The sequence below is a fragment of the Rhinolophus sinicus genome, chromosome 1 (assembly GCF_057876585.1).
Source record: "Rhinolophus sinicus isolate RSI-liver-muscle chromosome 1, RSI-T2T, whole genome shotgun sequence".
NCBI lineage: Eukaryota > Metazoa > Chordata > Mammalia > Chiroptera > Rhinolophidae > Rhinolophus > Rhinolophus sinicus.
In genome coordinates, this window is record NC_142501.1 from 89,588,942 (window position 1) to 89,614,424 (window position 25,483).

A 25,483-nucleotide genomic window follows, 5' to 3' on the forward strand; every position below is an offset into this window, starting at 1 on the left:
AGCAGCACGAACAGCAGAGGGCGCGCTGAGCAGCTCTTGTGCTCGCTCGTCGCCCGGCCTCCATGGCTGCCCCTGGCCCCCCAGGGTCTCAGAGCCTCAGCTACAAGATGGGTGAGGAGCACCTAGCACCTAACTCCCAGGGCTTTGGGGAAGCCAGTGAGTAAGGAGATGCCAGAGCGTTATGAAAGGGCGGGGCCACTGTCGCTGAAGTGAGTTATTATCTTCAAGGGCACTGCTGTCCCCAGGATACCCACCGCCAGCCAATGTCTCCTTCTCATGCTCCCATCCTGGGCCCTGTCAGCCCCACCGCTTCCTCTAAATGGCCCCTGTGCCTTTCCAGCCCCTGGAATGTCTCTCCCAGAAGAGATGATGACTCGGATGAGACTGCCTGTCTCCGAAGCTAAAGAATAACCCCAAACCAAACTAAATCAAAACACTTCATTGGGCCTGGCAAAGGACATTGTATTTCCATCCTTTGGAGATTCTGTTACCACTCTTGGACTGAGGCTAGAAGCTTCCCCGAGAGGTCTCTAATGGAAAGCAAGGGCTCCACTTCTCTTAGGGCCTCTGAGTACTGTTGTGCAGTTTGTACACTGCACAAAAGCACCAGGCCAAAGGGCAAGTGAAATCCACTTTGCCTGCCCAGCAGAGCGCCCACACATCTATGTGCTCCTTGAGGAGACCACTTTTAAAATTAAGACAAAGGCCCCTATCTGCCCACAGAGCCCGTCCCCCTTTCTGAGTTATGATGGTTGCAGAGAATATTTTAGAGCTGATGGGGGCAGGAGATAACATCAAGATGCAGGTGAGTGAAAATGTGGTTCTGGGCCAGGTGGTAGGTGCCCAGCTGAGACTCAAAGGCTGCTTTTGTGCTGCAGAAAGTGTTTTAGGTGAAACTGCACAGGTCTAGTGCGCAGGAGGGGAGGGACGAGGGAGGGTCCAAGATAGCACTGACCTCAGAGTATTAGGCCTGGGAGGACTTCCGTGTCACCTACATAAGTCATTTTCAAAGGTGTTTGGTTTTGGTCTTGGTTCCTTCTCATTTCTCTATTTTATTTTTACTAGTAGAATTCTTTTTCCAAAGAAAATAAAACCAGAGGAAGGAAAGACTCTTTTTGAGTCTGGGGAGGGGAGACCCAGAGCTCTGCCCACTCTGCCCATGGCACCTCCCACAAGCCCTCGGGCCCCCAGGACAGTGTGGGAAACACTCACTTGGTCCAGATCCCTGTTTCAGTGGTGATGAGGGTGAGCCCAGGAATGCAGGAGGACTTGCCCAGCATCCACAATGCACGGAAGGCACAGTGAGCCTAGACTGCCGCCACGGCCCAGGCGCTGGGCCTCTTTCTTCCCACACCGAAGAGGCAGGCCCTCATGCTCCCTGGCAACTGAATCTTCAAGGCAGCGAGACCTGGGTCCCTGTTCACAGGTGAGGCCCCCTGCCAGCCACAGAAGTGTCTCATCTGGTTCTGCCCTCTCCATGACGGGAGTGGAGTCCAAAATCTTAGAGGTGGTAAGGCTGATGAAGTGGGGGGACTGGAAATTTACCATCCACACTGGGGAAGGGAGCTATGATGGGAAGCTGGGACCCAGTGTCCAAGGGCCAAGTGTCTTTCACCTGGGCTCAATGGGAAGGTCCAGAAGACCTAGACAGAGAGTGTCCCTCCCGGCCTTTTCCTCAGACCTGCCCTGTCTCTCAGCTCCATCTCCTGCTTTCTCCTCGTCCTCCCAGCAGCATGTACATCCCAGACTCCTGCTCCTGACCTTGGCTTCCCTCCAGGCTTCACATGGCCTCCCATTCTAGAGCACTCTTGGTTGGCTCATATCCCCCACCTCAGCTCCAGGACCCTCTCCCCACCCCCTGACAGTCTGCAGAGGAGGTGCCCTGGAGCCAGTCCTGACTTCCCAGATGCTTCTACCAAGGAGCTTATCTTCCCAGAGCAGGGAGCAACAAAAGTGTTGCTCCTTTGATTTTCTTTTTCCTTGACTTGTCCCCAGCCCTCCCACTCCAGAGCACCAGGAACGCAGCTGTCCCATTGCTTCACTCTCATGTGCATTTATTGAGCGCCCACAGATGGTGTGGTACTATGCTCAGGGTTCAGAGCCACGGTCTAGTCAAAAGGAGACCAGAGCTAGTACAGAGAACGTTTCATAGCTGGTAAGGGATGGGGAAGGGGAGAACTAATCACAAAACAAATTCCTATTCGAAAGCAACAGAATGTCCTCTGAGAGTAATATATATTCTATGCACACGTACGCGCGCACACACGCCCTGAATGAACACACGGGTGTACCCAGTGGTTGTATATGCATGCATATACAGTGTTGTGGGTAAATAAACGACTGTATATGCTGTACGTGCACACGCACGCACACATCACCGCACAGACAGATAATCTGGCTTAGGCTATCAAAGACACTAGTCTCCAGGTTCTAGTGAAGCGATCTGCCCTAGATGCCTGCAGCATGCAAAACTTGGAAGATCTGGAGATTCACAGTAAAGGAGGACAATGGGTATACATGGGTACTCTCTGTCCTCAGGCCCAGCTGCAGCACTCGCGGAGCTCGCTCTTGGTCAGCAAGAGCAAAGCCTTTGTGAAGGGCTCGCAGAGCAGAACTGAGGAGCTGGAGGACCTCTGTCCAGTGGCAGGGCCCTCGGGAGCCTTGGTGAGTCCCCCAATCTTCTTGGCAGAATTTAAAAACTCTGGTTTTTGAGCATGTAGTCCTGCAAACAGTATTCCTTGTTACAGTGCTGCAGATCGAGGTGAGAGGTTTTTTTTCTCACTGCTCTCTGCAGCTTCCCACATGTGCTAACGCATTTTGTAGTCATTAGATACAGATGTTTCACACAGCTGTCCCTTAAAATCCAAGTCTACTGTGAAATCGAGGTCTCGCTGCAAAGAAGGAGGAAAGGGTCACAGCATTAGTGTGGTAGGAAGTCACGGCACCACTCCCCTCCCCGCAGGCAGAGGGTTGGGCATCTACTGTGTTCCTAAGGTTTGCTAGTTAAGGAGTTCCCACGAACAGCCCTCAGGAATCTATTCTGGTGCCTCATTATCCTCACAGGAAGTTCTTTGATTCCTAACCCAAATCCTTCCTGTTATAATATAAAAATGTTCCCTCTGCTTTCATCCTGGGAGAAAACAGAGTGGGGTGGTTGAGTCTTCTGTGGTATAACCCTCAAAGCGTTCTGCAGACTCTTAGTGCAGTTTTCCGCACCTGGGATAGCTCAAAAAGAATCACGGTCTCCAACCCACCAGGCCAGCTGAAGAAATAGAAACCAAACTTCCCCAGGTCACCAGAAACACTCTCTCTCTCTCTCTCTCTCTCTCTCTCTCTCTCTCTGAAATTTATTAGTGTTGCTCCAACACCTTCTATTCAAATGCAGTCAGATTCTCTCCCACGAGCATATGATTTCCACTAGGTCCAGGAGGAATTACGTCAATCCCTCCTTCTTGTGATGATGTAAGAGGATACAATGCCTACATGATGAGATGAAGTGAGGTGGACACACTGGACAAAAGGTTGATTCATATCCTGGGCAGGATGGAGGAAGACAGCTGGAGATTTCATCACGATGTAAGATGTGACAAAAGAAAGGCCATGTGGTCTCTGTTTCCATCATGGTGAGAATGGTGGGGGAACAGACTGGAGAGATGGGGCCTCATGACCCTGTGCCAGACGTGCTCAAAGTTGAATGCTAATCGGATTGTATTGCTCCTCTGCTTAAACCCTCAGAAACTCTTATTTCCTGGCTCAGCTCATCCGGAATGAAGTGAAACCCATGGTAATAGCCTCCAGTCTCAGAGCCCCTCCATAAAAAGCTAGAAGCTGTGCTCAAGGCTGAGAGTCCGGAGAGAGAACTAGAGAACATTTCTAATTCCTGAGCTTTAACGAGCCAAGGTTGGAGTCCTGCAGTTCTGGCGAGTCACATTCAAGCCCACCTTTTACTGTCTCCCCCAGTAACTTTCCTGATTGTACACAAGGCACTTAGGCACCTAGGCGAGTGGGTCCTGCGACCAGCTCTGCAGTCCCCTCTCCTCTCTGACGCCGGCCCACACAGAGGCTGTCTCAGCACTCACCACATTTTTGGCATTTGGCTTCATGGAGATGGTCCCGTAGAGTTCTTCCCCCCTCCGGACCGTGAGGTAATCTTCCAAGTAGAAGACGGTCTGTTTCCAGTGTGTGTAGGGGGCGTCAGGGGCTGAGGGGTGATGGACAGGGAGCAGGGGGACAGAAAAGTCAGAGGAGACGTCTCCAGAAGGGCTGAGGCTGGGACTCTGCCTACAAGTTGCTGGGTTTCCGCTGAAACTTTCTGACCCCCACACAACACTCCTGTTGGGTCACATGTCCAGCCCTTGCAGCCTGCCTCCAAGCCCCCACCAGAACTGCCCCCTCGGTCCTACTGACCCCTCCTTCCATCAGATTCCCACCTGTCAGGACTGTGAGTCTTAGCTGGAGATCAGAAGAGAACAAGCTGATGGTACAAATTCATACCAAGGAGTGAAGGATGAATAACCCCCTCAACCAGCTAAACTCTGTGACACAAATGGATCCCAGAATGTTACTGATTTTCATTAATTTGACAGAGTGAAGACTTTCAGACAGTGTAAGGGAGAGATTTATAGAGTAGGCCATCCTGTCTCCTCTTAAATGACATCATTTATGCAAACTCGACAGCTAACCCAGTTTCCCCAGTAACACTGACAGCCCAGTCCTACAAATAGCTTTCGCTGCCTGCTTCTCTGCCCTAGAACCAAAATTAGTACCCTTGGCCCAGACCTGCCGGAGGTAGGGGGTTCAGCTGTGCCTTCCTAACTGGATCAAATACAAGTGAGGGATGATTCTCATTCCCCAGCCCCAGTGCTGGGCCACAGCTCACACCGCCTGCATGATCGCACCTCCCCTGTATTTCCATTAAATCCCATCCATTCCCTCTCAGCACATTACAGATTCTACAGCTAAATGAGGGGTCTGCCTAATGGGCCATCTTCCTCAACTGTAGCCGTCTTCGGTACACTCTCCCCTCCCTACTCATCAGATTCTTTCTTCCTCATCCTTCATGGTCACTTCCTCTGGGAAGCTTTGCCTGACCACCCACCTGCGTTAAGGGCACCCTGGGCTTCCGTTACCATGGTGCCTATCATGCCGGAGCACAAATACCTTTTTTTCCTCACGTGTTTGTGTCCTTCACAAGACTGCAATCTCTATGAGGGCAGGCCTGTTCATTGTTATATCCTCAGTGCTTACCACCACACTTAGTAGATCTATAAGTACTGAATCAATGAACATTTGATTTGGTAACAACCCAAAGAGTAGACCTCTCATGATGCTTCAATGTACCCACAGGTGTTCAGTTACATTGGGGGCTTTAGAACCCAGGGGCTACAGAACTCATCATAAGTTCCTCTTGGCCCTTCAGGCGCTTACCTTCCTCCACCAGGATATAGGACTCATTCATATTGATTCCCTCTTTGCTTAGGACCAGAGCTAAAGATGAGAAGACTTGGGGAGAACATAATAAGTACCTTTCAAGCACTTCAAAAACGGTCACATGGAAAGACTTATATGTGGCTTTGGAGGCAGAACAAAGGCTAGTCGGTGGGAATTACTAGTAGGCAGATTTTTAATTCACCAGAAAGAACTAGAGCTGTCCCACAATCTTATGAGCTACTTGAGGTCCACAAACTGGGGATTTATCATACACTGAGTCAGATAGGTGACGTCTAAGATTGTTCAAGCCCCAAGATCTATTTTAATGGTGGTGAAGAGTCCGTCTTTCCTTGCCTTTTGCAGTGGACTGGCTTGATCAAATGTTAGTTGTTTGGTACAGGCTCAAGTAGACTTCACTGTGTGCATGTGGGACATCAATGCAAAGTCAAGGTCATGGAGAGGAAGGGCAGCCTGAGCATTTGGAAGGGCTGGAAGGAGGATACTGAACATGCAATCTGTGCCTCTCAGATCCTGGATCTCCAAACACACCCGGCCTTCCTGGCCTCTAAGGCATACTGCTGTCTAAGGACAAAGTCCACCTGCTCCCAGAACCTTCTCTGCCAACTACACCTAAATAAGTGGACAAAAGACAGTCTCTAGTGTGTGTGCAGAATAGCAGTTTATGACTGACAGGCTCTCGCCCCCACTTCCACCTACACCAGCTCAGACAGGTGTTTCTCCTGTTCTTAAAGACCTTCGGGCAAAGGGATTCAAGCAGTTTCTTCCTGTCACCTACTCAGATGCCTTGTGAGACTTCCAGAGTCTTCACTAGCTCAGATCCACAAAGCCTAGGAGCCTGCCTCTGATGGTAGCCCCCCAAAAACATGCCAGCCTCAGGTTGGAGAAAAGTGATTTCTTCCCCTCTCTCCCAACATCAACATCAAAAAATTAAGAATTTCCTGCAAGCGTCTCATTTCTAGGATGGATCCATTAATCATGGACTAATTATCTAAATCAGTCTTCTCAATACTAATCCTCTAACAGAAGAAATTTATGAAAATTCACTGTACTAGAGGGCATGTTTGCCAAGACTTAGAAACCTACCCCCAGGTGATGTAGATATACAGCCATGGCTGAAATCACTGTACAAACCTAATCATTCACATCTAATAACAATAACATCTCTGGGGTGGGTATCCGTGGAAAGGATATTTAATTAGGTAACAACGGGCCCAGTTTTCAGCCTCCACTTTGCCACGTATTTACACTGTGACCCTGGGGCTCATTTCCTACATCTTCAGAACGCGGAGTATTATGAGGGTGAGACAGGATGAGAAGGGGCAAAGGTACTAAGTGTGACCAAACCTCTTGTGCCCAGGACAGTTCCAGTTGACTTCTGTGTTCCTGGCATAATTATTTATCACATTTTCTTTTCCTCTCAAAAGTATCCTTAACTGAAAGATAAAATATATGGCCACCCTACCTCTAACATATTAGGCCCATGTTAGAATGTTACTGAGCCATTGCATTAGGCGGTTATTTCATTATTATAGAAAGTCGTATATCACTTACTTATCCATAAACTACAACTCTGACCTACAAAGGGACGCTGCCTCATGCTACTGGTCTAGAATGTCCTGGGGAAGCATCCTGAAGTAAACACCCAATACCGGGCGGTGGATGACATCTAGAGTTCTCGTCAGTGAACAGGCCTTTGCCTCTCCTCCCCGCCCCAACTACAATCCTCAAGACAGTGTCACTGCATTCGCTTTCCCTGTTATGAAGGTACCTGCATCCGCTTTGTATCGTGATCCTTTTCCTCCCTCGCCTCACAGTCTCTCTGGGGTCTGGATTATGGACAGCTTGTGTTTTGTATTTTGAGGTGAGTGTGAACAATGCTGCCCGCAGCACTGGTGCATATGCATTCCAAGCGTATGTGCATCCATTCATGCAATAGATATGGCCCTAAATGTGGGGAAGAACAGCCAGTACAGCCTTGCCCCCCTCAGATCCTACCACCTAAGTGAGAAGACAGATGGTAATGTCTGGTGTGGCTGTGACCAAGGAGGGGGGTGCCGATCACAGAAGACTGTGGGAACAAACAGCAGAGGCCTCTCACAAGAAGAGTTTTCCTGGTGCTTTTGGAAAGGGAATGGAATCCTGCTTCCTGTTTCACTTCCCAATGGCTAAGTGAAATCTAATGTTTCTTCTAAAATCTAAAGCTGTAAATTTATAATTATATTACCTAGGGGATTCACAAGTTTTTTGGAGCATTTAAAACTATGCACCAAGAAGCTTCTGTGAACTGAGAAAATGACTCAGTGGCACAGGATGGCAGGGCTGGAAAGGGCTGCCAGGCAATCTAGGTCCAATGGTGTCGTTTCACATAGAACAAGCCCAAGGCCCAGAGAGTAACTCGCTCAGTTGTCTTCAGCGTCAATCACCTTACCTTGCTGATTCCTGGAAAAACCAGGACTCAAACCAGGCCTGGTTATACTCAGCCTACTGCCCTTCTGCCTACCACATAGCAGCCCTAGGGCCCCAGTTCCTGTTTCCTCCCCCACCCCCCAGGATGTACCCAAGAGGCGGGGGCCGCTGGGCCCGCTGGCTGACGCGGACTGGAACCCTAGGCCCTGGTGCGCATTACAGCTTCTGCCTGGAGCTGCAGAGAGAAGATGCCAGATTGTTTTCAAGCTGCACAATAGTCAATGTACTTTGGAGTGGACCCCCCAGAGCCAGCTTCCGCTGGGCTGAAATGGAAACCGGTTGGGGGGTGGATGGGGAGGGGCCACATAAGCGGGCTACACTTTGCATGAAGTTCCAAACTAGCTGAGACCGAACAATACATTGGTTAGGTCCAAAACCAGCCGCGGGATAATGTATTAATATATTTCTGGTTAATATTTATATTTTAATAATTTATTTCTTAACTACTGTATTTACATTCCAATAATAATAGTAATCTTATTATATTAATTAATAAATAAGCAAAAAGTGAACCTCGAATAACCCAAATGATCGTATGTCATGAACCAACAACTAAGATTTCATCTAATTCTGTGTATCTGGGGTCCTTAAAAACAGAAGAGAAATTCTCTTTCCTTGGTGGTCAGAGTATAGAGGGTCTGCGTAAAGCCCACCACCAAACCCATACTAACTGGTAAGGACATCTGCTATGTGCTGGAAGCAAGAGCCCACGCTGACATATCAGGGCGGCTGAGAAAGCAACTAAACAATTTCCTTTCTCCTGGTTGCCACGTCTATGGAAATGCTGCAGCAAGAGGGATCTCTGTCGGCCACAAGGCATACCGTAGAGAAGACATGGGCTTGTCTTCCCAGAGGATGCCGCCCTTGGTCACATTCTCAGCCATCTTGTCCCTGTGCCCAAGGGCAGTGGTTCTCAACCTAGTCCTTGCATCACGGTCACCTGGAGGACTTACGGTCACCTGGAGGACTTACTAAGACACAGACGTCTGGGCCCCGCCTCAGAATTTCTGACTCAGCAGGTCTGTGGTGGGGCCAAGAGTTTGCATTTCTAACAAGTTTGGGGGGGGGGAAGGGGGGAGCAGTGTTGATGCTGCTGGTCCGTGGACCACACTTTGAGAACTTCTGCACCAAGGCCCAGGGAAAAGAGGGCTATAGGAACCCCAAATGTCCTTTCAGAACCTAAGTTTCTGGGATTCTGTGCAAAGGGGAGGGGACATGATGCCACAACTGCAAAAAGGCAGAGAAGCCGGCTCAGACCTTGATCCAAAACAATCATCATTCCTCCCACAGGCTTGTGTGGGACAATCGTGGGGTGTGACCCGAGAATGGGAAGGAAAGGGGCCAGTGGTTGGAGACTTAATCCTTCAAATCCTCACCATCGCCCAGGCAGCCGAGGGCTGACTTCTTTGATTCTGAACTGAATTAAACAAGCCTCCTCCACGTGGGGGCATCAGGAATGTCACAGCCACCACTGAGCCAGACAGCCATCTCTGGACAGGGTCCACCAGGCTGTTTGCTTCACCTCAAGGACCGGAAATAGATCATCTCAGGGGAAAGGAAAGCCCAGCTGAGAGCGAAGGGGCTGGAGCACAGGCTTCTGAAAGCCAGAACTTTTTCCAGAGCACCTGTGCCCACTAACTGCCTCATCACCGGAGCCTGGCAGGCCCTGTGGAGGCATCACCCTGGAGGTGGCAGGGACAGAGCCAGCCACTGTGGCTCCACCCCCGGCCTGCGGTCAGAGCCCTGATCCTCAAGCCGACCCCTCACTTCTCATCATCACAAGGCCAAGTTTTCCCCATCCTTCAGGGTCCAGGTAAAATCTCCCTGCCCTCTCCTGGATGTTCCTGCCCACCCAGATGAGCTCACAGGCTGCCCCTCTGAGGAGGGTGGCAGCTATAATGACCCAGATTAGGCTCCCTGGCTTTCCCCAGGGCACGGAGGTACCAGCAGAGGCCTGGCTGGTACAGACCAGAAAACCCTGGTATTTGTGGTCAGGAGACATTGGTTCCAGAAAAATACCTTCTGTGAGGGATTAGGTAAGTCTCTTGCCTCCTCTGTCAATAGGTAAGAGAGAATCATTGTCACTATGGCTTCAGGAAGTGAATAATCACATCCTTGAATTTTGGTGGAACCCATCTATTCCTGCCACAGGCACACTCGCCCTCAAGGACATGCTTCCTGTTCCCAGGGAGGCGCCACATGAATGGTCCATCTGAATACATTCCCAAGGGCAGAAGTTGTATCTTCACACACTTACATAACCGAGATTTGTTTAGGACCTGCTGTGAGCCAAGCACGGCCATAGAAGCCAAGAGTGCAGAGATTAATGAGATGTGGTCCCGCCTTACAGGGAGACCAAGGGCTGCAAAAATGGGGGAAATGTTGAATAAATGATGGCACATTTTATATTGAAATCTTGTGTAATTGTTTAAAACCAGAAAGTAGCTATCACTGTGAGGCTATGGAAGTACGTCCTAGGCATCTTGTCAAATAAAAAAAGGGTAGCAGAGGGCAGTGTTTAGAGTATGAACCAACCTGTTGACAGTTTTGATGTTGTACTCCGGTTATATAAGATGCCACCAATGGGGGGAGCTGGGCATAGGGGTCACAGAACTTCATGTAATATTTTTGCAACTTCCTGTGAGTCTAAAATTATTTCAAATAAAAAGAAAAAAAGGCATATATAGATATGTATGTGCTTGTGCACCATTAAAAATTTTGGAAAGATAAAGAAATTGTTAACAACATATGCCTCTGAGGCTTGACAGTGGGATGGATGGGGAGAGGACTTTTTCCTTGACTTTTCATACCCTTTGTTTTACATTTGCCACTGTGCACACACATCGCTTTAAACATCGCTATGACAGACGTAAGCACAGGATGTCAGGGAGCCCGGGAAGGGTACCTAAGTTTGACCCAAGATTGAAGGAGGGGAATCAAGTAATACTTGAGCTGAGAGATGAAGCCTCTGCTGGAGTTGGCCCAGTGAGGAGGTGGGGAAAAGGGAGGTCTTATGGGTTACATTGTGTCTCCCCAAAATTCGTGTGCCGAAGCCCTAACATCCAGCATCTCAGAACATGACTATATTTGGAGCTGGGCCTTTAAAGAGGTGCTTAAGTTAAAACGAGGCCCTTAGAGTAAACCCCAATCCAATGTGGCCGGTGTCCTTCACAAAGAGAATAGGACACACACAGAGATACCAAGGATATGCACACAAAGAGAAAAGCCCACGTGAGGACACAGGAGAAGGCGGCCATTGGCAAGCCACGTAGAGAGGCCTCAGGAGAAACCTACCCTGCTGATGTCTTGAACTTGGACTTCTAACCTTCAGAGCTGTGAGAAATAAATTTCTGCTGTTCAAGCTCCCCAGCCTGTGGTGCTTTGTTGTGGCCACCCTAGCAAACTAATACAGGAGGAAGGGAGATGACAGGAGTTTCTGATAAGAGACCCTCTTGCCGCATGGCACATCGGGATGGGTAACAGGTGATGCCCAGAGACTTAAGAAGCCTCACTGATTTCAGGGAATTGCAAGACATTCGGAGTGAATGCACTGTGTGTGCAGTGGCAGCAATGGGACAGGGATGGAAGGCAAAGCACAGGACGGGGCATGGGTGATGAGAAATGAGGTTGGGGAAGAGGGCTAGGGCCAGGTCACAGAACCCCCCACTTACCAGGCTAAGACATTTGGGCTTATCTGCTACAGGCAATGAGGCACCTCTGAAGGAGGGCTAGGGGGCGAGCATGGGTGGTCTTTGGGGAAGACTGTCAGTGACTTAATGAGGATGGATTGGGGTGGAAGTAGCCAAGAAAGGCGGAGACAGGGAAGCTACTGAGCGGTACACTGAGTCCTGTAGTAAGGCATGACAGTGGAGACGGAGAAATCTAATTCCACCGTCCCTTTACCCCTAACGCAAAATATGCTCAGGAAATGCTAAATGAGCAAATGGACACTTGAAAAGGGGCCTGAACACCCTGCATCTGCCCATGGAATATACTCTCTCAGCTCTGGTCACGCCACAGTTTTATTTACCTTGTCCTTGGGCAGCCGAAAATGTGGAGACATGCAATTACCCTGCAGTGGAGAAGGCTTAAGAGATGCCAAGGAAGGGCCCCTGGCTACTGCCCAGTCCGTCCCCACATCCAGGCCAGCCCTGTGCCACTTCCCACAAAGCCTCAGCATCGGGGGAGAGGAGGGTCTGGCATGCCAACCAAAGGCTCACCTGTGGAAAACCCCATTTTCTTGTGGCACTTGGTAAATTCAATATTAAAATAGGTGACAAGGGCATGGATGTAGTCATTGCGCTGTATCTGCAGGCAGAAGGCAGACGTGAAGGACAACTCTTCTGTTTTCACCGTGTAAATGTCCACCTCCTGCAGCCCAGAGGAGAGAGAATGTGAGACGCTCAGTGCCCCACCAGGTCGGGGTGCTGGTGAGGGGCTTCGTGCCCGTCCATGGGGACTCAGTACCCATGCGAGACCCTCCCCTTCCCAGCCCACCCACCGCCCTCCCAGTGACCTCCTCCGTCCTGTCTAGGGAAGAGCATGCTCAGGCAATATCAGAGCCGAGGGCAACAAACAGCATTGAAAAGGGAAGTCTGCTGGGGGTGGGGCAGATGGGGAGGTGAGGCCACAGAAGAGAAGATTTAATTAGACAGAGCATCCCTACACCCAGCCCGTGTGTCCTCAGAGCAGACCCTCAGCATCGCTGTGTCCATCGGGCTCTTCTCACAGTGTGGTCCCCGGTGGTATCAGCCTCACAGGAGAGCAAATTTGGAGCAGGTAGGGAGGGGAGGGCACAGCAGCCCTCCTGAATCAAAGCAGCAATGTGCTTTATCAAGTCCTCCCAGTGATTCCAGTGAACCAGACCACTCATTTCCCAGTGTTTTGATGTTTAAGTGCCTGGCGATAGCTAGGTAGCATCAAGTATTATCTCTGGAGTGAGGGCAGACTAAGCTGAGGGAACTTCTGCTGGCCATTTATAACAAGCCTGGACGAGAGAGAGAGAGAGAGAGAGAGAGAGAGAGAGAGAGAGAGAGAGAGAGAGGGAGGGAGGGAGGGAGGGAGGGAGGGAGGGAGGGAGGGAGGGAGGGAGGGAGGGAGGGAAGGAAGGAAGGAAGGAAGGAAGGAAGGAAGGAAGGAAGGAAGGAAGGAAGGGAAATAAGAGGTGAGAGTTTCCCAATTCTGGCTGGAGAATGGAGAACATAAAGAACTAATAATTCTCACAATTTCAGTCAGGAAGTGAGTGGCTGTAAATCCATCTTGCATGGGGAGCCAGTATAATGAAAGGTAGTTTGCAATGTGCTTTTCTTTTCTATGTAAAGGATGCTGACCTGCTGTTTGCTGGCTCCAGTGAGAGAGGGCAGAATGCCCAAGAGCCCACAGGCATCCAGGCAGCGTTCAGTGAGGGCTAAGGAAAGACTTCCCATTGCCAAGGGTGTGTAGCAAGGACCCTGGCCTGAAGACGATGTAAGAGTCAGACACCTGTGTGCCTGGAGTGGTTCCCAGGGGCCCTCCTGAGACCTGGATGACGGAACATGTTGGTAATAATGAGGAAAAGGGTCTGAGGGTGGGGGGGGGAAGCAGGGAAGAGACAAAGTGGCATAGCAGAAATGCGCTTATCACTACATATTTCTAGGACAAATAAGGGAAAAGCAGAGGCAAAGCAGCCCAGTGCCTGAGAGAAGTCCATGTCCACAGGAAGAGGAGGAGGTGTGGTCAAGGGAGCCAGCAGGTCAGAGCCCTGTGGTGGCCTGGGGTGAGGAGCCTTGACATCCTGGGGGAGAGCTGAAGTTCTGACCTGTTAGCTGGGAAGAGGTGGGGTTGCAGGTTGAGGGGAATGTGGGAGCCCCTGGGTAAGGTCACTTTAAATGCAAGTTAGGCTGTGCTTTTAGAGTCCAAGGGTGAGGCCCAGGAACTAATGGAATGGTGAGTCCTGGGTCAGGTGTGCAGAATTTGATGGGGTTAGAAAGCCAGTGCCCCTTTATAAGAGCCCCCTGGGTAGCATTCCACGAAAGTGGCCATCAGGTGCTTGCTTGACTCCCTTAGGGATGACGCATTCACTACCCACCCGGAAGCGGGTTCCATTTCACGACCCTTCCCATTGGTAGATCCCTCTACATAACGAATGAGAGCCCACACAGTCTCTGTAGCTTCCACCCACAGAACAAGCCAAATGCCAGTTCCAGCTCACATGTGTCCCCTAAACCTTTTCTTCTCCAACAAAAACTGCCTCTGGCTTTTCATTTGTTTCTCATTAAGTCATGATTTCTGACTCCTTCACCCTGTCTGCTTGGGACACACTTCTTATAACCTCTGACCTCAAAGAGCACACTGCTGGCTCCTGCCTTTGGCCCGCCAGCCTCCTACTCCACTGCATCTCTCTCATAATCCTGTTTGCTTTCTTCCCAGGACCCAAGTTTAGGGCTCCTCCATTACATGTCACCCGCTTAATTTCGGCCATTACGCCAGCTCGGGAAATCTTTTTGGACCAGGACCTGTCTGCCTTCATGCTGTTCATTATCTCTCCTGGCCACTTGTTGCCCACACGTTCCCTCTAGCTCAACAACTCTTAGAACAAGCTGTGGTTGACTGTAATTTTATGAATGGCATCAGCACAGTCCACCAGGCTCACAGGGTCTACAATCGCTGGCTCTTCCACCTCCTTCCTAGTCCAGGCGAGCTAGCCAAGCTCCAAGCTCTTTCCAAGGTCTGGGGTATCTTTGTCTCTTGGTCCCCTCTGCCACCAGCCTAGCCTGTTCTTTCCACCCGACCTCGGGCTTATCTCAGCAGGTCCCCAACCCTGCCCTTGCTCCCGCCATTAGACTGGTGCCCTGGCAGGGGAGGGGGGGACGGGGGAGGGGAGGCCACACCGTATTGGTCTGTGTACCCTCTCTGTGTGACATGGCACCTGACACTCAGCAGGTCTCCTGCTGGACAACTTTCCTCCCTCCTTCATACCAACTGATCTCTTAGATCCATTTAGACTCTGCTGTTCTCTGGATCCAAAACCTCCCATGATTCCGTATGGCTCACCTAAAAATATTCAAACCTTGGCCTGAACACAGACAGGAAGAACTGGAAAGTAGGCTCTGTAACACATCTCGACCTGGCTCCTTTCTCCTTCTATGACTGCCCTCTCTTCACCTTTCAGAGTATACACACACACACACACTCACACACACTGCCTACCCTTCTATCAGGATTTCTATTTCTATAGGGTCTTGCTCTCAGATGTCCATCAACCAAATGTCAGCTATTAACTGTGTTTGCTGACAGTGTTTACTAGGTCCTACAGACATTTGTATTTTAACAGGGCCGCCGAAGGAACAAAAGCCTTCAAGACAGAAGTAATGACGCTGTACATTAAAATGGTGACAATGAAGGCTGTTGGTGTTTGGAGTGGGGACCAGGCCATCTGTGAGGGTGGGGTCAGCTGCGATACAGGCGCAATACAGGCTCTCTACGCACAGTTCCACCCTCTTCGCAACCCGAAGTTACAGAGTCAAACTCAGTTATCCTGACCCCCCTCAGAGCCCAGGCCCCTTTGTTGGAAGCTTTCTTACTTTTGGCAGCAGCAACAGCATCTCTGAGATCCCTGGAAGACCCCCTGACTCTGCCTCGGGCGACCCCCATGAAGTGGAGGGCTCCGCAGGCATTAATTACTCAGAAAAGCCCTGGGCTGCTGCTATCCCCGCCACTAAATAATGCTACAAATGCATGTCTCAGAGCAGAAGTCTGGTTAAAACGGAGTCTTAATTATAATAAAGTGTCACACTATACAACGTTAATAGCATGAAAACAGCAATTAAGTGTGTGAAGAAGGGCAAGTGTTTTCCCAACAGGCTCGGCAAGAGTTGTTTAGTGCATTAGTGAGAGAGGTGATGGAGGGCCTCCTGGTTGCAGAAGCAAACAGGCCGTCCTCAGCCTTCTCAGGGGGTCCAGGGAGGGACAGGGGGAGGGGCAGAACTGCAGCACAGAGCTGCCGCCCTCCACCCCAACCCTTCCAGGAAAGAAGTGGTATGTGTAGGACCCGAACAGGCACGTATGTGTAAGCAACATGAGGGCTGGGTTGGCTGCCAACTTACCTCACAAACACAGATTTTTTAATTAAAAAAATCAGCTTGAACCATATGATACTGATAATCTTTCTATATTTTGAAAAACTATCTCAGATCAGTAGTTTATATGGTTTGACATAATGTATTAACATATAAATGCAAAGACTTAGAAAAAGGACTGCAAAGATCGATCCAGTATGTGAACAGTGGTTCCCCTGGGAGGAGTGTGCAGCTGAAAGGGAAGGAAGGTCAAGGGGAGCTTTGAGTTTTACTCTATCACATTTGGCTTGTTTGACTATTTCAGAACAAGAATGCACTAAGGATTGGTGGGCAGAGGATGCTGACAGGTGTTCTGCATCTGCACTGGAGAAAGCCTTGGAAGAAAAGGCGTTAGAGCCTATACAAGCAAGAATACTCGGGAAGGGGGTGTATCTCTGTCTGACCGGTCCCCTGTGGCTAGGACTGGGGCGGGGAGGGGGGGCGTACAATGAGGATTACGCAGCATATTGAGGTATTGGATTTCTTTCATAAGAGAGTCATTCACCTCGGAATGGAGTAGCTTCTCCAAATAGTAACAGACCTTCCTGCCTCCAGGGTGTTCTCTCCTCTGATACCCCACTCCCCCACACTGCCCCAGCACCACTAAGGGACGTGCACTGACTCCCTCCCCTCAGCTGTGCCACCGTGGAGTCCAGTAGTTGTCTCCATGGCTCTGCTCAGTGACAGCGCCTGCTTCTGACTGGTCACCTTGGGACGCCAGAGGCTCTGGGCAAGGTGGCTTTGCCTCACTAGGCTGAGGCTGTGCAGGAGCTGGCGATGCATTACTCCAAGCCCATAACTTCCCAGGGTGGCACAGCTGGGTTCCCAGCATGCCCAGGCCCAAGCAGGATGAGTCTGCAGACCTTTATTAAACAGGCATTGGTCACCACTTGCTTTGGGTCCACGATGTCCACCAGGGGCTCCTTCATGGCAACGTCCCGGATGCAGCTCATGTCAAAGCCGTAGACATTCTCCCACCCTGAGGGAAGAGAGTGAGACATGAGGGCCAGAAGCAGGACCGGCAGAAATCTCCGACCCTCTTTAGTATTAGAACACAGCATCCCCAAAAGGGTGAGGGGCAGCCCGTGTTCCTCAGAATAGGAGAAGAATTGCTCATCTGGGTACAGAGCTTTGCAATGTGCCAAATGCTCATTCACTCTATCTCATTTGTACAGGTCCCTCTTTCTGGTTAGGAAAACGAAAGATCAGAGAGGCTGAGAAAGTTCTCTAAGGTCACACAGCTAGAATGCGACAGGGCCAAGACTAGAACCCAAGTTACCTGCTTTTCTGTCTCTCTCTCTGAGCTAGCAGGGTCTCCTATGAACTTTCATCTGCCATCCACCTTTCTATGTCAATGTCTTTCCTCAAGCCATTCTGCACACACAGAAGGCCCATCTCTCTCCCTTCTCCCAGACCCATCCACCGAACCTTTAATGCAGCAGAGAAACATGGGCTTTTAAAACGTAATAGGTTACAGTCTGAATTCCAGCACCACCTCTTATGGGCCAGGCTCTTGTGCAAATTCCCTAATCTCTGTGGACCTCAATTTTCTCAACTACAAAATGAGGGGGGTGTCCATGAGAATCCTTACCTTTCACACATGCCATGATGCACTCACTAAGGAGCCATCCCATAAGAAATATCACCCAGGTGGGGCACAAACCATCCCGGCGGTGCTCATTGGCCCCTTGGGGCTGCTCATGAGATGCTCTGAGTGGGAGAAAGATTTAGGGTGCAGGACTGGTAAGTAAATGAATGCAAGTCTGATGGCCCAAGACTACCCTTAAATGACGCTAATCATTGACATAACTGAGCACCTAGCCCAGGCCAGACTCTTTGTTTCAGCTACCCAGTAACCCCATGAGGAGATTTCTATACGACAAATGAGAAAACTGGGGCTGGGAGGAGCTCACATGCCATGTCTGGCCCAGTGTCACACGTCAGAGAAATAGTGGAGCTAGTGCTCAAACCCAGTTTGTCCCCTAACCCTTCAGCTGCACTGGCTCAGTGTGGCAGCACGAACACAATTTCCTCTCTGCACAGTGCAGGGGGTGGTCTAAGCAGAGGCTTTAGTTACTAGGCAGCTGAATCTAATTTGTCTGTTTGCTCAGACAGGCTGAGAAACGCATTGAAGTAGAGATGCTTTTCTCTGAAACCTTACAGGATTAAATTTCTTTTAAAATGTTCATCAAACAAATGGTACCTTAGGGAACCATGTCCCCGTATGTTTGGGTGAGGGGGATTGTGAGGAGGCAAGAAAGCTATGTTCCCTTGACTCACACTCTTTTCTAAGGCACACAAAGACCTTCCTCAGGTTGAAGAGCCAGAGAAAATAATCATCTCCCAGAGGGTGAGCACTTGTAAAATTCTGGCTTGAGGATAAGATGCCAGTCATATCCCATTAAATCACCCAAGGCTGGTGCCAAATTCCCAGTTCAAACTTCCATTTGGAGAAAGAAGCTGCTCGGTTGGCAACAGAATATGCTTCAGAGAAGACCCCCTTCTAGAGTCTGGAAATAGTGACCTATCTTTTCTCCAGATAAAACACACACACACTAAGGCACACAGGCTTTCCTTTAAATCCTTCCTCACAAGACCTGCAGCCATGCTCCTTCTCTCTCTCTCTCTCTCTCTCTCTCTCTCTCTCTCTCTCTCTCTCTCTCTCTGCCATGCCATAAGTTAAGGTTCAGTGCAAGTGTTGGGCAAATGCCTTAGAGAGCCTGTGTGTGTAAAAGTTAAAGGCCTGGACTTCGGAGTTCAAACCTGGGCTCTGCCATTTGTTTGTTGTGTAACCTTTGCAAGAACTTAACCTCTCAAAAAGTTGCTTTCTTCTTCTTTAAAATAGAGATGATGATAATTACAGATATTGTATATGGTTGTTATGAGGATTAAATGTGATAATATCTGTAAAGTGCATAAGACAGTGCCTGGCACATACTCATAGAAAGCATTGATACATAATGCTTGTTACCGTGTGGTGTAAGGTTTGGCTTTAGCACCATTTGAGCTGTGCGACCATGGGCAGGCAGATCAGTCCCCTTCTTTGGGCTTGTTTGTAAAGTGAGAAGTTTGGTTTAGTAGTTCTGTGTTCCAGAATCATCTGGGACACTTTTTAAAGTACATATGGCTGGGCCCAAACCAGATCTACCAAATCAGAATCTCCAGACTTGGGACCCAAGAAGCTGGAATTTTACAAATCCCTATAGGCAATTCCAACCAGAGTGTGGAAACGTTTGTGTTAGATTACCTTTAAAGTTCCTTTCAGTTCTTAGATGGGGAGCTTAAAATCTCACGGCCTTTGTGAAACCCTTTCCAACTACTCCCACCCATGGGACCGCTCCTGTATCCTCAGCACCCGTACGTAGCACAGCATCTGGCACTATACAGGCCCACAAATAATGCTTTTTTCATTCCCAAATATTTAATATCTGTACTGCTTCACAGTGCCGGATATTTTAGTTACCCTTCCAGGGGTTAGTTCATGTTCTGTCTCTCCAGCTAGACTACCCTACCTTCAGTTATTCAGGAGACAGCTCATCCAGGACATTAGATTTTTTCCTCTCCTTTCTGCTGACTGTTCATTTCCCATTAGCTCCGTTAACATAAGTGGAGCAGGGATGGGAGACAACACAAATCAAGCAGATTAATTTTTTGTCGCAATTCTGTCTTATCTATTGAATGAGGGAGTGTGGAGTCAGGGCCACTGGCTTCCAGGAAACATTGTTATTAATTTTCCGGTAATTAAAAAAAATAACATCAGAAAGATCTGTGAGGATTGGTTTATGGATTAAAACAAACTCTTTAAAAGAACTGCACTATGGTACAATGAATGTAACTAAAGCAAAAACCCAAGCCCAGACTAGATTGACTCAAATCCCAAATTTAACAGTCTGGCAGAGGAAAAGACATGTTCTTTTCCGGACACAAATATTGTTCATCTATCTCTACTATTCTTTTACTGACAATTTTCAGTATTAAGAAAAAATTACAAGACACATAAAAAGAAAAATTATGACCCATCACCAAAAGAAAAAATAGTCAATAGAATCAGACTCAGAGATAGCTCAGATGTTGGAATTATCCAACAGAGACTTTAAAGTACTTATATTAAATATGTTAAAGTGTCTAATGAAAAAAATCATGAAAGACACAAATTTTCATTGGTGAGATGAAAACTACCAAAGAGAGCCAATGGAATGCTAGAAATGAAAATCACAACATCAGAGACAAAGAATTTTTTCAGTGAGCGTATTAGCAGAATGGATACACCCATCAGAGAAAATAATGAAACTTGAAAATGGGTCAATAAAAATTATCCAAACTTAAATATAAAGAGAAAAATGGGTAAAACCATACAGCACCCAAGATCAATGAGACAAAATCAAACGACAACTGACATATGTATAATTGGAGCCCCTGGAGAAGAGAAAGAGAATCAGGCAGAAAAAATACATATTTCTAGAAATAATGGCTGAAAAATTTCCTACACCAATGAAATCATCAGCCCATAAATCCAAGAATCCCATAGATCCTCAAGTAGAATAGAAACAAAGAAAAATACACACAGACACACTAGAGTCAAACTAATAAATATCAAAATAAAGAAAAAAATCTCACAGCAGCTGGAGAAAAAGAAATATGAAGTAATGGAAGACAAATTTTACATTTCAGTGGCAAGAGCTGTAGCTACATCCTCCCTTCCCACCCTGGTTGTAGCAATTGCTAGAGCCAATAGGACTGCCTCAGAGAAGAACAGAGCAGGTGCCACCAGGTGCCACTTATAGATTCTCCTCTAGAGAAAAGGAAAGGTGTTTACAATAGAGTTATATAGTACAGGCTCTGAGGAACAAAGTCAAGTCCTTGTGTAAAATAGGTCAGAGCCAGAGACTAGAACTCTGGATGTTGGGGGTGGAGGTGGAGGAGAAACCTATGGACAGCAAATGAGCCCTCCAGGAAGTCCTGTCTTTCAACCCTCCAGCGACCGGCACCACTGGCCTGACAGAAACCTGCCTTTTCATCTTCCCACAAGCCAGGAAGCTGATGTCCATCCCTCGGACTCAGCAGTTTGTGGATTCATGCATTGGGTAAGAAATCAAACAGCATACTCACGAAGTTCCCTTCCAATTTTGAGATAAATCTCTTCCATAGTAGAAATTTTAAAAACTGACCTCTTTTCTCTCAGTGTTAAACATTACACCTTGCACATTTTTCTGCTGGTTTACTTTTATTCATTCATTTGTTTACTCATTCATTCACTCAACAAAATATGTATTGTGAGCTTAGTACATGCCTGTCATTTATCTCGCTTTCTATGTTCTCTAGTAGTTGGGGAGCAAATGGAGGGCAGGGTCTGTATTTCACTTATTCTTGTGTTCCCATGTTGTATGTGGTTGAGAAAGGAGAGGAGAGGAGGGGAGGGGAGAGGAGAGAAGGAGAAGGATGGGGAAGGGAGGAGAGGAAAAGAGAAGAGAGGAAAGATGGGGAGAGGAGAAGAGAGGATAGAAAGCTGCTTCCCGGATCATTTATTTTCCGAAAGGGACTGGGCATGTCTCACTCTCCTGCCCCACTTCAAGATTATTCTCTTTTAGCTGGTTCTTGAGCCAACTGAAATTTGCTTACAATTGTTCCCTTAGCAACCAGCAACCTTTATGCTTCACTTTGATTTAAAACTCAGAGTAACCAAAATCTTCATTTATTTGAAACATATTGTAAATGGGCTTGCATCCTTTACTAAAACCAAAACCAGATCATTTAAAAAACATTTGAATAGAAAATTTAACAGCATTTGAAATACATTTTAAATGTGCCCTTAATTTTTGTTCAAGAGGCAGGACCTCTTGGAGGGCTCAGTTTTTTTGTGTGTTTGTTTGGTGGTTTGTTTGTTTGTTTGTTTTTGTTGTTCTTGTTTTTAACAGATACCCCAGAGCAAACATTCCACAAGAAAAATGGAGCTGACTTTCAGTTTTTATTTTCTTTCCCAGAAGCTATGAAAATTGCAGTGAACAGTGCAGGACTAAATCACATGATCTCCAGTCCTGGGCTAGCACCTGAGCAGCAGGGCCCCCGCAGTCCCCTTCTGGCCCCAGCTGGCTCATTACAAGGTGCCCATGCCAGAGGTTCTTGAATGTAACCCAGGTAAGGGAGGAAGGTAAGGTGTGTTTCCTTTTAAACCATGAGGAAGTTCCTTAACGAGCTGTGCCCAGGGTGGGAGCTCAATCAATAATTAAGTGCCCATAAGAATGAAGAATGAGCCTGAAAGTTCTCCTCAAAACACTATTTGATTAAAAAAAGTCAAACAAAACAAAACACTCTTCAGTACAGTTGCACGCCAAAAACTTCAAAAGCAGCATTACAATGCAGTTTTAGGGCAAAATGTATTCTATTTGTGCATACATTTGATCACTGTTCACTGTTGAGTTGTTTCTGCAATCTACCTTGGGAGCACATCTGTCCTAGATTCAGATCCACTGGACTTGCCAGAGCCATGAACAGAAAGGGGTTTAGTGACACGTTCTGAGACGAGACCATGCTGGTGCGATGTAGCACCAGGAATTGTTGCAGCCCTCGATATAGACAATCTCACTTAATCCTCACAACAGGTCTATGGGGTTGGCGACATTCCTTCTACCTGAGTCTCAAAGATGTTAGGTAATTTGCTTATAGTGACCCAGGTAGGATTTGAACCCCGGGCTGGCAGACTTCAACACGTGATCATCTAACCTAGGCCCCCCTCCACCTCAACCCTCATCAAATGTTAGAAATGACGCCAGATTGGCCCGAGGAAGAGGGCACAGAGCCTCAAATAACTATCCCATTTCTGTCTTCTCTGAACCTGGCTCTGACCATTATCCTTTGATGTTATATTTCCGGAAGGGTGTGAACACACACAAACACACACATTCCGTAGCACAGTCTAGCTGAGATCTCATCAGTGGCATGAACAACTATTAGACAGCAATTGTGTGAATCAATTTGCCGAACCATTGAGTCTCAGCCTCTCAGGGCAAGAGACATTTCCTAATCTGCTCAGTCTGTGACCCCTCCACTGTCATCTTCCCAAAGAGGGCGTGATGCCTGAAGGAGCACGGCCCCCGGATCTGCTGAGTCCACAGACTTCTGGTGTTTCTGTCTCCTGCTTTGGGGTGATTTGTGTGTGTGTTACGTGTGTGAGGGGTTTTTTGTTCCTTTGTCATGTTTAGTTCTGGTTGGGAGATGTGGCCATTTCTAACCTTACAAAAGGTTAGAAATGTTTGCTATAATCTCGTGGAAGACCAGGCCTGTGTCACTGAGAAATGTTACCTTTTAAATGAAATAGAACAAAGCAGCCATTTTTGGACCAGATAAAACAATGAAGAGATTTTTTTTTGGGGGGGTGGGGTGTTGGGGGGGAGCTTTTTTTTTTTTTAAGAGAACAAATTTTTAGCTGATAAAGCGTTATGAATACAGATTTGGATGTGAGAGCGTACGCAGAGTCTCCATCTTTCCCCACCCCAACCCCCACTACCATTCATTCCCCAAAAGAACCTCAGAGAAGAAAACCTATTTTACTTAATGTAGAGAAGAATCAGTATCATTTTGGTAAGTCTGAGTGGTACAAAGGCAAGAGTCAGAATGATTGTCCTGGCTAGAGACCTGCCATTTCTGACCCCTGTGATGGGGTTTTAGGGTAACTGGACCTGCTGACTTCCAGCCACCTGGTCTGCTGTTCTTTGCAAAAGTTCAGCTTCTACTGCTTCAACTAATTTTTCATTCATATTGCATTCATTCTCTCACTCCAGGAGATTCATCTTCTACCAGCCATATTGCTTATTTTCTCTTTGTAGACCTCCTGCCCTTGGGACTAGAGGAAAACATTTACAGACAGAAGAATCCAGAAAGGGTCAGAGGTGATTCCACACACATAACAGCGTGTTCATGAGACCGGCTGCTCATCTCAGGCCCATTGAAGTGCCTGCCACTGTAAATGTGCAAAAACAAAAATAAAAACAAAAACAAAAACAAAACAACAAACAGAAAAAACCCAGCAGAGAGTGAAGAGGCGACTTACAGTGGATTTTGAAGTCCTTGTACTGCCTGTCTTCGATCGCTACCACGTACAAAGCTGCCCGGTCTGGAAACATAAGCCCTCCAGGTTTCTGTTGATGAATTGTGGGGAAATGGGTCTTGTAATCTAGTCACCTGACAAAGACATCACAGTTTGAACTGCACATAGAGTCACCAGACAGGCATCCCCTTGCCAGCATTTCTCATTCAGCAGACTGTCACCTTGGCCAGGGTGAGGGTTCAGACGGCAAAGCTCACTTTTTAGTTTGGAGCAAGGACAATTTGAGGGACCCGGGTGGAATCAATAGAGCAAATGGAGTTGGGGGGAAGGTAAATCTAGTGAGGAACAGTAGAAGATGGTACGACCTCTCAGCCTGAAGAAGCCAAGGTCAGAAGCATGCTTGGCTGTCTCGTAGCCATGCAATCCTAAGGACTTGTTGACCAGATCAGATGTTTGTCTTGGCAACACAGAATGGGTGTCAATTATAGTGAAAGAAGCCAAAGTTAGATCTACAGGCGAAGGTGGTGACAGTTAGAAACGTTGGACCTTGGGATGATCATTCTGTCCCCTGAAGCAGATCTGCTTAAAGAGGGGGGGCCTGGAAGAGGTGACCTTCTAGCCCAAGTCCTCATATATTTCCTAGGCTGTAGGCCGGGGTAGAGCAGCAAGACAGCCAGCAGACCGGCGAAGGGACAGCATGCAGGACACTTACCAGCCATTTGTCCCTGGCAAAGATGACCGTATTGAGCATTGACTCATAGAAGAGACAGTAGCCCATCCACTCGCTGATGATGATGTCTACCTTCTCCACAGGCAGCTCCACCTCTTCCACTTTACCCTTAAATATGGTGATGACTGTAAAATAAGAACCCCAAGACCACACTTTGCTGGGATCCTAGCTGGGAACCATGAGCACCCACATCAGGGCCAGATCTACAGGTTTTAGCCCTGTTCTGATTCTGTTTTTAGGATGGGACATACCTCAACCTTCACCATGCTAGTTCCCACTAAGAGAATTAAAAGCTACTTGCATGTTTCCCTTAAATTTATTGAGCAGTTACTATGTGCTGGACTGTGCTAAGCCCACAACATGTGCCATATCATGTAATCCCCCCAACAACTCTATGAAGGAAAGACTTTATTATTATTCTTGTTTACAACTAAGGAAACTAAGGCTTAGAGAGCTTAAATGGTGGCCGTGGAAATAGAGCCAAGGTCTAATATCCCATTACTCCAACACTCTTTTCATGGCCCCAACCCGTTTTAGGCTCTCATGATAATTGAAACCCAAAGAAGGCAGCGGTGACTTGACTCCTCTATTGCTCTTGCATCTGTTCACAGCCAGGGCTCATCCCCCAGGGTGTTCATGACGGAAGCATCTTGGTGTTTTGACAAGAGCTCTGCAGTCAGAGAAACCTGGGTTTAA

General features: G+C 47.9%; 1 protein-coding gene across 11 annotated transcripts in view; it reads right to left on the reverse strand.

The window, feature by feature from the left end:
- Positions 1–2,033: 2,033 nt before the first annotated feature.
- The window catches only part of PRMT8 (protein arginine methyltransferase 8), a 91,430-nt gene continuing 67,980 nt past the window's right edge, over positions 2,034–25,483 (reverse strand). For 4 of the 11 annotated variants that reach the window (XR_016022631.1, XR_016022634.1, XR_016022638.1 and 1 more), the window contains 7 exons: positions 24,770–24,912; positions 24,061–24,191; positions 17,605–17,723; positions 16,877–16,992; positions 12,138–12,288; positions 4,080–8,092; positions 2,865–2,891 (listed from right to left, as the gene is read on the reverse strand). Coding sequence is in view for 4 of the 11 variants with exons in the window: in XM_088801381.1 (XP_088657507.1) it covers positions 11,036–11,250; positions 12,138–12,288; positions 16,877–16,992; positions 17,605–17,723; positions 24,061–24,191; positions 24,770–24,912 (875 nt within the window). In the remaining 7 variants the exon portion in view is untranslated. The other 7 variants (XM_019756931.3, XM_074325248.2, XM_088801383.1 and 4 more) reach the window with 6 other exon arrangements.